The sequence below is a fragment of the Scylla paramamosain genome, chromosome 20 (assembly GCF_035594125.1).
Source record: "Scylla paramamosain isolate STU-SP2022 chromosome 20, ASM3559412v1, whole genome shotgun sequence".
NCBI classification, from domain to species: Eukaryota; Metazoa; Arthropoda; class Malacostraca; order Decapoda; family Portunidae; genus Scylla; species Scylla paramamosain.
The window spans coordinates 19158900-19173460 of record NC_087170.1 but is presented as its reverse complement, the minus strand read 5'-3'; the positions used below and the strand labels follow the sequence as shown (position 1 = coordinate 19173460).

The window sequence follows — 14561 nt, the reverse complement described above, 5'->3', positions numbered from 1 at the left end:
ATCCATTCATCCACTCATCCATCCATGCTTGAAAACTGTTCCTCAGATGTCTCCAATCAATGGGTAACCTTCTCATTAACAATACAAGTCAAACAACAACCTGTTATCCTTAACGCTTGCTACTCTGGACTGATCTCAGGAACTGTCTTGTGAAGATAAACTGGTCCTTTGTTGTCTTCTGATTCGTTATCTATTATTTTCTACTTCTCTCTCTCTCTCTCTCTCTCTCTCTCTCTCTCTCTCTCTCTCTCTCTCTCTCAGAGTGGGTAATTATTCTTACAGTTCATCTTCGTTTAATTTTATTGTAACATTATAGACCTCATGAATGACCTAACAAAAAAGTACCAAGGGGTTACACTAATGCCATCACCCTCTACTCCCGTGACACCAAGACATGCATACCAAGTGACTGACCTCTCTCTGTCTGGATTTTTGTGTGTGGTGACTGCAGCACTTCTCAGATGTGGCTGATATAAAAAACTTAACTGCATAACATTAACCTCAAAGGAAGCTTATGAATTCCAACAGAGGAGCTTTGTTGATGATGAGAATAATAAAGGCAACTTTACTGCTTTGAGAGTTATCATCACTGTTATCAAGAATGGCATCCTGTATATCTTTTGCCTCATGACTGACTGTGTATGTCTGTTTTTATAAAGAGGCTTTCTGAAAATAAAGGCTTCTTTGAGGTTTTGGATGCTATAAAATTTTTCTCTTTATAAAATTAATGTTAAGACTAAAAGACTAAGGAGATAGGTGTAATCAGTGTTCTGTGTAGGAGAGAGAGAGAGAGAGAGAGAGAGAGAGAGAGAGAGAGAGAGAGAGAGAGAGAGAGAGAGAGAGAGAGAGAGAGAGAATCATCTTGTTTAATATCCATCTTTCCCTTAAGGTTGTTAAACAAAATATGATAATGATGATTCTCTCTCTCTCTCTCTCTCTCTCTCTCTCTCTCTCTCTCTCTCTCTCTCTCTCTCTCTCTCTCTCGAGCACTTATTACTACCATAGATCAGCACCTCTCTGGATACCTGAAACAACCACACCAATACACCCTAAGTCTGGCTGCTCATCACAACTTCCTGCCACATGTATGAAGAAGTGAAATGAGATCCTGCAGCTACTTGAGTCCCACCTGAGTGGCCCATGGTAGGAGGTCGAGGTCAACATTACCGCCACAGAGGATGACCCCGACCTTCTGTGGTGAAGGGGTGACCTCCTCTAGCTGATGAAGAGCTGCATACACTGCTGCTCCTGATGCTGCCTCCACTACCATCTAATATAAGAGCAAATACCACTATTTAGTAAAAAAAGGTAAATTATAAAAGTATTACATAATCTAAGGTTGTGTGAGTAGACCAAGATTTTAAATTCATCTACTGAATACTGTGAGAGGGAGGGCAGTGAATTGTTTATACATCACCTCTGACATCACCATCACCAGTAGCTACTGTTATCATTGGTAGGTATGAATTTTCACCTGTATCATCTTCAACATCAGGGCAATGAAGCTCAAAGTATAATTGTATAAAAAACATGAACAACAAAGAGATAAGAGTTCAGACTTTTTAGTGCCTGAAGTTCAATTTTTCACTAAGTAAAACATTTAGTTTACTCAAGCAAAGCAGCAAATGTCATATTACCACTGGTAGACAAAGGAATTAAATAGATAAGTTAAATGCCTTTGTATCTTTTGACACATGACTGCTTAGATTCACAGTCTGGCATCACCCAATTGCTCCTCTTAGAACATAGGGCTGTAATATATTAGACTTCAAGTTTGTGCAAAGAGGATACAAGGTTGACATTATGCAAATATATCATACATAGATAGTGCAGTAGAGGCCTATCAAGAATAGTCAAGTGATATATCTGATATCTCATATCTGGACTTTAGTAAAGCATTTGACAAAGTACCCCATCAAAGGCTCCTGAGAAAGGTTAGGGCACACGGGATAGATGGGAAGGTGTTAGGCTGGATAGGGTCATGGCTTGGTAACAGGCGACAGAGAGTGGTAATAAACGGCTCGAAATCCGAGTGGGGTCATGTAATTAGTGGGGTGCCACAGGGATCAGTATTAGGGCCATTGTTATTCCTAATGTATATCAATGACTTGGATAGTGGAATTAGTAGTGATGTTAGTAAATTTGTGGATGACACAAAGATAGGTAGATTAATTAGGTCAGAATCGGATGCCATCGCCTTGCAGGCAGACTTAGATAGAATGAATGAATGGACGGATAGATGGCAAATGCAATTTAATATCAATAAATGCAAAGTGCTTAGCATAGGTAGAGGAAACCCACACAATAGGTACACATTAGACAACCAAACTCTGGTAGGTACAGGGTACGAGAAAGATTTAGAAGTTATAGTTAGCTCTGAACTCCGTCTAGGGAAACAATGCATAGAAGCCAGAAACAAGGCAAATAGGGTACTAGGATTAATTTTTAGGAGTGTTAAAAGTAGAAGGCCGGAAGTAATATTAAAGTTATACTTGGCGCTGGTCAGACCTCATCTAGACTACGCGGTGCAGTTCTGGTCCCCACATTACAGGAAAGATATAGGTCTATTAGAATCAGTACAGAGGAGAATGACTAAAAGGATACAGGGGATGAGGAGTATTCCTTAAGAGGCGAGGTTGAAGCTGTTAAATTTACATTCTTTAGAGAGACGTAGGTTAAGAGGGGACCTGATAGAAGTCTTTAAGTGGTATAAGGGTTATAACAAGGGAGATGTAAGCAAAATTCTTAGGATCAGCAACCAGGGTAGAACAAGAAATAACGGGTTCAAGCTTGAAAAATTTAGGTTTAGGAAGGAGATAGGAAAAAATTGGTTCTCAAATAGAGTGGTAGATGAGTGGAACGGACTCAGTAATCATGTAGTTAGTGCTAGGACACTAGAGAGCTTTAAGAGAAGATTAGACAAGTTTATGGATGGGGATAGCAGATGGAAATAGGTAGGTGTGTTTCATACAGGGACTGCCACGTGTAAGCCTGGTCGCTTCTTGCAGCTTCCCTTATTTCTTATGTTCTTATGTTCTTATGGATCATTTGATTCTAAATTATCATTTAAAGAGAAAAAAGAAAAAGCATGCTACAGTGATGGTGCTGACACAATGCCCACTCATGATGAATATAACCTGCCTTTCAATCAATCTCTCAGTGATTCCCCAACATTCCAAAGCTTAGTACGACAAATAAACCTAAGAAGGGACTAGGATTACATGATGATGATAATAATAAAATGGAGAAGAGCTTTCAGATAAATTACACTGGACAATGATAGTTTTTTGCTTAAGACCATAACTACTTTTTGAAGTTTAATATTTTCTATTCTACATTTGTAATGTTAAAGAGAGAGAGAGAGAGAGAGAGAGAGAGAGAGAGAGAGAGAGAGAGAGAGAGAGAGAGAGAGAGAGAGAGAGAGAGAGAGAGAGAGAGAGAGAGAGAGAGAGAGAGTTTTACATACCTTCATGCGTTCAAAGGTAAGTCGCATGCCCTCTACCATCTGCTGGTCAGTGACGGTGAACACCTTGTGCTGGGCAAACTCACACAGGATTGGGAAGGTTAAGTCACCCACCTGTCCAGAAAAATAAGAAAAATAACAGGGCAATGAATGATTAACAGTTACCAAAACAACACAATATTTTCAATCTATTTGAAATCTGAAAGTGTCCTGTCCACAAAAATAAAATAACAGCAAATGATCAAGAGGTACTAAAAACAGCACTATTTTTCTTTTTTTTTTTTTTAATATCTTAACCTTAATTTTTCTTGATATAAGGAGGAGGCAGTAGACACCTTCCAAAATTATAATTACTCCCATTGAGGTCTATAGCACTGGATCAGGGGGTGCTATGAACTTATTATAAAAAAGGTTTATGGACCTGATGGGGTCCCTCCAATTGCTCTCCGAAACTGTGCCTCTGTGTCTGCACCTTACCTGGTCAAATTCTTTAAACATCTACCTTTCTTTCTTGCTGAAGTCTGTCTACATTCAGCTTGGTCCTTAAAAGGATAACCATTCTAATCCCTCAAACTACTGTCCTATTGCTTTAATTTCCAGCCTGCCTACATTTTTTTTATTTATCCTCAACAGGAAGATTCTTAAACATCTATCACTTCACAACCTTCCATCTGATCACCAGTAAGGGTAAGTGATCTTCTGGCTTTCCTTACTGAGTCTTGGTCATGCTCTTTTTAATCAAATTTTGGTGAAACTTTTGCTGTTGCCTTAGACATATCATAAGCATTTGATAGAGTCTGGCACAAAGCTTTGATTTCCAAACTACTCTCCTACGGCTTCTATCCTTCTCTCTGTAATTTCTCAAGTTTCCTTTCTGACCGTTCTATTGCTGCTGTGGTAGACAATCCCTGTTCTTCTCATATATCAAAATTGTTTTGTAAAAATTCTTTAAATTCAAAATTTTTCAAAATGTTTAACACAGGCCCGGACCTGTAAAAAAAAAAAAAAAAAAAAAATTCCATAAAAATTTTTCATCTAAAGTTACAGATGATTAAATAATGAAATGCAGAAAAGAATATTCATATAAAATGTATATATCAATGAAAAAAGTGTGTTTTCTACATATCTTAAACTTAAAAGACTATTTTGCATATGTATAATGGTTCTTTTAAAGTAAAGAACATATCACAATTGTTATGTAAAAATTCTTTAAATTCATTTTTTTTTCAAAATTAAAATTTTTAACAGGTAAAAAAAATACAAATTGAAAAAAATTTCCGATAAAAATTTTCATTTAAGGTTATAGATGATTAAATCATAAAATGCAGAAGAAGAATTTATATAAAAATTATATATCTATCAAAAAAGTTACTTTTCTACATGTCTTCGTTTCTATAAAAAGTGAAATATGATTTTTATCTGAACCGTACTCCAAAAAACTCAAAAGATTATTTCACATATGTATAATGAATCTTTTATAAGTAAAAAACATATCACAATTGCTAGGGAAAAATTCTTTAAATTGAAATTTTTTCAAAATTTTGAACCTGTAAATGAAATTGAAAATTATGAAATGCAGAAGAACATTCATATAAAATATATATATCAAATGAAAATGTGTGTTTTCTACATGTCTTAATTTCTTTAGAAAGTGAAAAATTATTTTTATCTATCCAAAGTACAGTCTGGCACAAAGCTGTCATTTCCAAACTACTCTCCTACAGCTTCTATCCTTCCCTCTATAACTTCATCTTAAGTTCCCTTTCTGACCATTCTATTGCTGCTATGGTAGACGGTCAATGTTCTTCTCGTATATCTCTTAACAGTGATGTTTCTCAGACTTCTGTCCTGTCACCCACTCTCTTCCTATCATTCATCAATGATCTTCTAAACCAAACTTCTCGTCTTATCCACTTCTATGCTGATGATACCACATTGCACTTTTCTGCATCTTTTCATAGATATCCAACCCTTCAGGAAGGAAACAATTAATGCAGGGAAACCACAAAACATGTGACTTCTGACCTCTAAAATTTCTGATTGGGGCAGAGCAAACTCAGTATTGTTCAGTGCCTCATAGACTCGATTCCTCCATCCATCAACTCGACACAACCTTCCAAACAACTGTTCCCTCTTCTTCAGTGACAATTAAGTGCCTCCTGTTCTACAGTGAACATCCTTGGTCTGGCCTTTACTTATAATCTAAACTGGAAACTTCACATCTCATCTCTTGCTAAAATAGTTTCTACAAAGTTAGGCATTCTGAGTCGTCTTTGCCAGTTTTTCTCAACCCCCAACTGCTAACTCTGTACAGAGACCTCATCCATCAATATATGTCGTATACTTCACATGTATGTTGGGGGTTCCATTCATGCCACTCTTTTAGACAAGGTGAAATTGAAAGCTTTTCATCTTATCAACTCCTGTCCTGTAGCTGACTGTCTGCAGCCTCTTTCTCATTGCCAGTGTTGCATCTTTTGCTATCTTCTACTGCTTACTCTCCTGATCTTGCTAACTGCATGCCTCCCCTACTCCTGTGGCCTCATTGCACAAGACTTTCTTCTTTCTTTCACCCCTACTCTGTCCATCTCTCTAATGCAAGAGTTACCAGTATTCTCAATCATTCATCCCTTTCTCTGGTAAACCCTGGAGCTCCCTGCCTGGTTTTGTATTTTCACCTTCCTATGACTTGAACTCTTTCATGAGGGAAGTCTCAAGACACTTATCCCTCAAATTTTAACTACCGCTTTCGAATCTGTTCAGGGACCAGCACCTCAGGGAGCCTTTTTTTTTTCAAAGTCTTTGGCTGGTGCCCCACCTACATAAAAAAAATAGTAAATAAATAAAAAAATAAAAAGCACCTAACAACTGGAAATCTACAAGTGTCCTGTCCTAAGGATATTTGAACATAGAGTTGTGGAACTGTATTTGAAATGGAAGTATAGTAAAGAAAGGGAAGTGATAAAGATACTACATTAGATTAATCGAATGGTGTATGAGTAGATTAGGATTTTACATTCTTCTACTGAACATTATGAGAGAAGGGCATTGAATTATTTATGCATCATAGAACAAGATACTAGCAAGGCCCATCATAGGTATCTAGCCTATTCTTAGAGTGAGAGAAGGTGAAAATATAATAATATTAAGTACCCAAAATTAAACCATAGATGTCATTTAAGCAAAGTAGAAAAATCAAACACCAGAAAAATTTCCTCTAAAATACAGATGAAATTTAGTAAAAAAAACTATCAAAAGATACAATTTGACTCGGGAACAATGAAGGTTTGATGATGAGGACAGACATACATGATGATATCCATTTAATGACAATTTATAAGAATACAAAGAAGTCACAAAACCACTTCAGAATTAGAAAGAACAATAAGAACTATTACTAACTTGTGATAATGCAAAGAAACTATAAAACAACAGCGTAATTAGAAAAAAAAGTAAGACTTCATGCTAGTTTGTGTGAATGCAAACAAACCACAAAATCACTTCATAATTATAAAAAATGGAAAGAGATTGTCTGCTAAACAAGGTAATGAGTTAAGGCAAGGCACTACAATCCTTAACACTTGTGAAGATAGGATCTAATCTCACCTGCTGAATTCTAATGGAATCAGCCACCGTATCCAAGAACTTATTCGGCCCTGAATAAACTTTCTCTCCTTCCTCTAGACATCTCTGCAGGTCTTTGCCCACAGGCTCAACAGCAAACACTGAAACAAACCATCTTGCATTTGCAGTTACTCAGTGTGGGAGATGAGCAGGAAATGATGGTGATGAAGGTGCTCCTACAAAACAAAGTGAGCTAGAGTAACAATGAAGAGCTTGGCACAGCCATCAGTTCCAGACATAATAAAGATGTATTTCCTAGAAGGGATCTATAGATTTATCAGCACCACCACAGAACATGATATGTATTACAAGTAGTACTACTAGACACTATCATACACAGCACACATTTAATAAAAAAAATGGACACTACATTTATACTTCCTACACCAAAACAAAAAACTTCACTCTGACTTTTCACACAGCCAGTAGTTACTCAAACAAGTAGGTGAGCAGCAGGCCAAGTACCACGACCCTCACCTGCTGCGTCCTGATGGCATCTGCAATGGTGTCCAGGAACTGAGGCGGGTTAGGCCACAGACGTTCTCGACTGCGAAGGCTTTTCTCAAGGAACTTCCCAGCAGGCTCAACAGGAAACACTAGCAACCCAGAACAAGACAGAGAGCACTCATATCACAGAACTGAGTAACTTCCATGAGAAAACAGACAAAGATTTTCAGATACAGTTGCAGTCAGAGATGAAGTAACATCCTGCACTCATTTCCACTGTATTTTGTGTTTCCTCTTAATGTTACATCCCCTCACCTGTTAACAATCTCCTTGATAGATTCTAAGTAAACCAGCAGACTTAATGTTGAGGGGAAACTTTGAATACAGTGGAAGTGAGTGGTGTATGTAACTCAAAAATCTCCTCTGAACTTATAAAAGAGGGTTTTACATTATGAATTCTGTTTGGATTCCTGTTTTTTTTTTTTTTTTTTTTTTTTTTTAGTGCCAGCCTTGTGATATTATAAGTTTTCAAGCTTGTAATTTTTTTCCCAAAAAATTTCTAGATAAGGCTAAGACTATCTAGCAAGACAAGCAGAATATATAATAATTCACAATCAGACACCTTCCTATCTACCACACCTGCCATACAGGATAGCCTAGATAAGGGGCCAATATGCATACATGTACAATCACATTCACCAACATTCCCTCACATCCAAGACACCCAGATACAAACGAAAAACAGAGAAGCAGTACACTACCTCTAACTCTGATCATACAAATGCAGATAAAAAAAAACAATAGATTAATAAATGAATAAATAGAATAAGTAAATAAATAAATAAATAAATGAATAAATAAATATCTGCAGAAACTCATGTTACACCCTGTATAATGTATGATAATGATGATGATGAAAAGAGAGGAGAAAAAAAAAGTACAACACTGCTAAAATAAGTTGTCCTGCACAAAAAAAAACATGAAGACACATGAATCTTCCTAAACATCACTGGCATTCAGGGTCAGTTCAGTGTTAAAGCTGGGTGCTGGCACCAACACAGGGAGTAACCCACACACCTCTACAGGCAGGCTGCATTTCCCTGGCTGTGATGGCAATCCCTGACGTCATTCCTCCTCCACTGATGGGTACCAGGATGGCATCTAGATCTGGAACCTGAAACCCAAGTGCAAATAATAATGACAATAATACATACATATATATACCAAGACTATCATCACAAAAAATAACAATGATGATAGTAATAAGTGATAATAGCCATCTCATTTTCATCTAGGAACATAACAAACCCAATTCAATTCTGTAAAAATATAAATACAATACAAATAGGTAAATTTAACTTAGCATGAAGAAAATACAGGAAAAATAAAATAAAAAAGATAATACATATTACTATAAAAAAGAAATATCAACAAAAAATAAATAAATAAATAAAAAAAATTAAAATGTAAAATTAAGAGTAGTTATAATAATACTGACATATCCCTCCCTTTGAGGACCATGGAAGCACTGAGAAATCCATATGAAAGCAGGACAAGTTTGCCATGAGAATTCACAGGGAAGATCACATCCAAGGCAAACATGAGTCTGACATGTTGCCTATCAGACCAAGATCATTAAGAAAGGTCTGAGAAGATTTCTGTCAGCATTTACTATCCTCTTGCTACAAATATAAGGAAGCTTAGGGTCCTACCTCCATCAGGAGTTCAAGGGCAATGGTCCCTTGTCCAGTCATCACGCGGTAGTCGTCATACGGGTGAATGATGGTGCGGCCAGTCTTGGATGCAATTTCAGCACACGTCTCCTTGCTACAACAAATAAAAAATATTGTAATATTGTATTTCCTTTCTGCCATGCATGTTGATATTAAATGGTCTCTTGGGTATTAAAAAGTGATAATGAAGTGATATAAATGGGTAACTTACTTGTCACCTCACATGGCAAATATTAAATTAACAAAATAGTAGTTATTAGGTAATTTAAAAGGTCACATGAGAGGAATTCACAAATATTAGATGCACTAACAAATAATACATGCAGAGTAAAGTTGCTAAATGAATATAGTTATACAGAATACAGAGCATACAAATCACTAACTCTCAGCAGTTATATTCTATGTTGCTGAATGTAATAAATCATTATCTGTAGGACAGAATGATGGCATGATACATTGCTGAAACAAAAAGAATGTAGGGACAAATTTATAAACAATAGATCATTTATATCATGTTGAAAGAAAGAAAGTACTTGGAAAGAGTTGGCCACGAACCGTGATTTGGGTGATGGTTCACAGAAGACCAATTCAGCACCATACTCCTCAATGGCACTGCATTTTACCTTTGGTGTGTCCCGTGGCACCACCACACTACATGGCAGCCCAGCACACTCTGTCCCAGAACATCACTAAGTTCATTGTCTCCACCACCACTTTCATCTTTGCTTATCTAATGCATGACATGACAGCCACTGAACAATATGGAATCTTTCTTCTACACAAGGTCTTAATCAACTTATATCCAGACAAAAAGTAAAGAAATAAATCCAAGCTCTACTGTGGAAAACTGTTCAAAAGATTGTAGAAGTTTTACAGCAGTTTTGGGTAATACAAAAAGTATTTTATAAATATCTCAAGGTTTAGACCTCACAAATTGAAATAACTTTAGCATAGGTATTAAATAACTTCAGTGGTCACATATACTAAATTCAAGTTGAAGGTTACATGTAAAGTCTGTTCAGAATGTATCCAGTCAGTATGAATATTTTTAAACAAAGAAAATGGCCACTCATGGAGAATCTGGGGTCCTGCCTAGCTGGGTCCTGCAACCTGCCAGTAAAAGTTGCCAGCAATGCATTTCTGCTGCAGTACTGCCATGCTGGATGAACAAGGCAGCCACCAGGCAAAAGTGAGATGTTATCATAGGCAGTTAATATATGCACAGGGGAATAATAAATGCAAATTTTTTTTTTCCCCACACAGATACTCCCTGCTGCCATTCTTTGCCACTCTAGGTGAGTGAAATAAACTTATAACACCGCAGGATGCTATGATGTGTAGCTACTGTGTACCATGGGATATTGATTGATTAATTGATTGATAGGCTAATTGTTGTATGGAAGCTCTCATTGTTTGCTCAGCTGTTGTTTGGTTAGACTAAAATATACTCCCTCCCTTTTTCATGTAACATATATATTACTATATTATCAGAAAGTAATAGTGTTCATGAGGATACAATATAATGATATAAGATATACCTAAAATATCACTTTTATGTTGCAACATGATCATCTTGTAAGGTGTTGGGAATGACATGGATTTTGAAATAGTAGATGGCTGGATACTTCCTGGACAGATCTTGCATTTGATAGAAATTCTTAATGTGTAATGTCACTTACTAGCAGCATAAGCCACAGCCTGGCCATGGTTCCCTGTGCTGTGGGTGACAACACCAGGACTGGCAGGGTTCTTTTCCTTCTCAATGAATACCTGGGGATAGGAGCAAGAAGTCATCATTAGTGGTCAATACATCATACAGCTCTAGAGACCTAAGAGTGTTATTTTGTCCTTACCTGATGATTTCCAGACCTGCCTTTGGACTCACCGCATTGCAAGCTCCCCTGGCCTTGAAGGAGCCTGTCTTCTGTAGATTCTCAGCCTTGAAGAAGAGCTGCCTGCCAGCAAGTTGGTCAAGGCAGCGGGAGGTGAGGACAGGGGTGTAGTGGAGCCAGCGGCCTGCTCTGCTGTATGCCTCCCGCACCTCACGCAGGCCAAATGGAGCTGACATCCTTCTGTTTAGACCTTTCTGAATACTAGTGACATATGACAATTTCTAGCTGTGATGCCCGTATCTCAGAGAAAGACCACCGACTTCTGTGGAATAATGATCAGTTTGAATAACCCTTGAATTTACTTTGAATCCTTGAGTTACTCATGACAGTATTCTTTTACCCTTGCACAAGTCTCAACATGGCTTTTCTTACCCTTCTCATTAGATAGAGGTTCTCATTCTGAGGAATCTGAACCCCATATATACCTACTGCAAATTATTTATAATGTTGACAGTAATTTTTAAAGATTTATCTGTTTTTGGGAAAGCAGGCTCACTCCTGTGACAATGCTTGAAAGTGACACACCTATGTGTATGATGGATAAGCAGGAACTAATCTTCCCTGGTGAAGGTGTGTTTTTTTATGCATGCATATGTCACATCTATTGTGCAAGCATGAAATTAGTCATGGTGATTGGTTCTTTTGTTGGAGAATGCAGCCACTGGCCAATAAAAAAATACAGAATTGATTTAGCCAATCATAGCATTATACTTCATCGTAAGGAGGGAAAAGTGGCTCAATTTGAAATATTTGAATTGGTCAGAGGAAGATGTCTGTCAGCAGTGGGTGTTTTCTTGATTATTTCCAGCATACAGCCAGATTTTACGAAGATAAATAAGATAACAACTTCACATTCATTTCTTAATGTTGCCAGTTAGGTTATGTTGGGGTTACTTGGCTAGGTTAGAATTAGATTAGTTTAGTTAGGTTAGGTTAATTTTGTTATGTTGGTTGTGGTGTGTGACAGCCAGCTGGTAGCCATGAGCAACCACCAGCCAGTTCTCTCAGGATAAAATTGCCAGCGAGTGTTACTGCTGTGTTACTTATTTTTGAGGATAAAACTACTTTTTCCTGGAAGATTTGTCTGTTTTTATATCAATCTGCTTTTTGTTTTTATCACAAAACTGTGTGTCAAGTCCACTGCATTATTGGCATCAATTTTAGTGCTTGTAAAATGTGGGCATATTATGGGTGCAGTGGCACTGCAACAAACCACCTAGTCACCTTAACTCACTCCGGTTAATCTGGATATCACGTCCGTGTTACCTACAAGCACGAAACTCACGTATCATGGAGACAGGTTCGGCGACCTTGCCGTAAATGTAAAAGAATTGGGGGGCACGTGTATAGAGTGGCTGTAATAGCACTCGCGAGTGTGGAGAAATTTGATATTTTTTAAGTCCAGCAAGCTCCACACCAGTCAAGAGTAAACATTGAAATGATTTCCTTTTGTTTATAACTGGGATTTGTGGGCAGCAGCATATTAGGATTTCACGGTATCTATACAGTTAATCCCTCCAATCATGCACTGCCACTCGTGAGGCCATTCCTGAGGCCATCAATTACGACTTTCCACGGTAGGTTCAGTTAGACTTTTCATTTGTTTTAGAGATGTGTCAGTCATTCTGATAGAGGCTCACTGTCATTTGTTAATATGGCTACCCAATGAAGGGAGGTAAAGCGAACAGTGCCAGTGTTCAGCAGGAAAAGAAATCACTATATGAGATATTTAGCAATAGCAATGGTTAAGATACAGCCATAAGGAAGAGGTTCCTTCATATGTTTATGAAGGAAGCCACCAAACTGTACCTCACCCTGAGAATCATAACAGTATCATTTTTGAGGTCCCTCATTAGGTTAGGTTATGCTAGGTTAGGTTAGGTTATGCTAGGTTAGGTTATGGTTAGGTTAGGTTATGCTAGGTTAGGTTAACATCCTAGTGGTGGGAGGGGGGTCCAGGGGAGGCGCAGCCCCACCGGCTAGGTTAGATGAACATCCAAGCAGTAGGGGTCTAGGGGCTAGGATAGGTTAGGGAAATTCTAAATATTAAGGTAAATTTCCTTAGGTTTTTTAATGCCCTTATTTCACTTATTTTTCGCACCCCCCCAGAACCCCCCTTCCGATTCCCCACAGGTCCCCAAGCTTCTTTGAGAGGTTAGGGGGGTTGGGAGTTGAAAGGGGGGGGGGCAGATTTATCAAGAAATACCCTCACTCCAATAAAGTACACATGCCAGGTGTGCACAGTCAAATTATCTTAACTACACAGACCTGGCCACCGAAACAGAAGGGAGTCACAATGAAAAGAATTCCAGTGGGACCATACCAGTGGCGAGTGATATACCAGCAAGGGACACAGATCTCTCAACACCAAGCTGAAGCACCTCTAGAAGACACTCCGGAGGATGCTGACCTCTCTCAACTTCTAACACAGTAAGAAACAGCGGGAGAATTGGAGCCAGATACAGCGGGAAGTTACAGAAAAATTTATCAGATCAGCAGCCACCAACATCAAACCACCACACATTGCCAACACAACGGAGTAAACCTGGAACCACAGGTCTTTTAAGCCTTTTCAAGTTGGACGTCTGGGAGTATCTGTGAGACGGCCGCACACCTCTTCACCTCATCCAGACAAGACCGACACTAATTGCAAATGGCAACTTTAGTATGTGCCAATAAGCTGCATTGTAGGACCTCAGCCTGGTTTTGAGCACTCGTTAATGCACCGAGTGCATGATGTGGCTACGCTTTTTCCCTTCTAAACGTCTCCTCAACCCTCTAACACCTTGGGTTTACATACGTTTGCATCTCATGAAGCATGATGATTAGTATCCCACAGCACGTGGGATGCGCGTGACACTACAACTACAAGTACTACTACTACGGTGTAGTACGTACTGTACATCTACAAATGACCTTGGTGGCTCTCATCATTGTTTGGGCAAACCAGCACAATATTCTCCGAAAAAAAAGGCTGGTAATATAGGCTTTGTACAATATATCATGTATTTTATCTACTATATCATCCACAGTTTTATTAAGAAAAATAATTATACTAACTTGCGATTTCCCGCGACACATTATTAATTCCCCATCTTATCTTTAACACCATTAAAAATATAATTAAATTTAAAATATGTAAAAATCCTGCAGAACAGCCGAATGTGCAATCATCAGTAGTTAACAGCATGATTACGGCGTCTTATAGAGAGAGAGAGAGAGAGAGAGAGATAGAGAGTTGGGGCGTGGTGGTGGTGGTGGTGATGGTGGTGGTAGTGAGTTGCACAGGATATTGATATAACAATCTTCCCAGTTAGTCATTCTGATTATAGTATACTTCGTGTATCTTCATTTTCTATTATTTCGTACAATTGATTCAGCAAGGCGACATATGAACAATAT

At 38.1% G+C, this 14561-nt stretch overlaps 2 protein-coding genes across 6 annotated transcripts in view; one reads left to right on the top strand and one right to left on the bottom strand.

Annotated features, from left to right (window-relative positions):
* LOC135110558 (piggyBac transposable element-derived protein 4-like) overlaps positions 1-7566 on the top strand; it is a 37547-nt gene extending 29981 nt beyond the window's left edge. For 2 of the 4 annotated variants that reach the window (XM_064022988.1, XM_064022986.1), the window contains exon 3: positions 1006-1143. The gene's annotated coding sequence lies outside the window, so the exon portion shown is untranslated. Of the gene's footprint in view, positions 1-1005; positions 1144-4096; positions 4151-7215 lie in introns of those variants that run through there. The other 2 variants (XM_064022990.1, XM_064022989.1) reach the window with 2 other exon arrangements.
* Positions 781-11335, bottom strand: LOC135110563 (probable serine racemase). 2 transcript variants are annotated; one of them, XM_064023008.1, is made up of 8 exons: positions 11153-11335; positions 10947-11037; positions 9823-9940; positions 9247-9361; positions 8612-8708; positions 7565-7683; positions 3467-3577; positions 781-1270 (listed from the first exon to the last, which is right to left on the bottom strand). In XM_064023008.1, exons 1-8 carry the CDS (start codon positions 11333-11335, stop codon positions 1115-1117), a joined length of 990 nt encoding a protein of 329 aa, XP_063879078.1. In that variant the 3' UTR covers positions 781-1114. The 2 variants fall into 2 exon arrangements, with proteins under 2 accessions (XP_063879078.1, XP_063879079.1); XM_064023009.1 differs by lacking the exon at positions 7565-7683 and adding an exon at positions 7070-7188.
* Positions 11336-14561: the final 3226 nt, after the last annotated feature.

Bases quoted from the DNA above. Each gene is read 5' to 3' on its own strand.
- LOC135110563 (XM_064023008.1), bottom strand. From the start codon at position 11,335: ATGTCAGCTCCATTTGGCCTGCGTGAGGTGCGGGAGGCATACAGCAGA. The intron at 9,362-9,822 runs GTTCGTGGCCAA...TATTTGTTGTAG, and splicing joins GAACCATCACCCAAATCACG to CAAGGAGACGTGTGCTGAAA. The intron at 8,709-9,246 runs GTAGGACCCTAA...CTTGGGTTTCAG, and splicing joins CCCTTGAACTCCTGATGGAG to GTTCCAGATCTAGATGCCAT.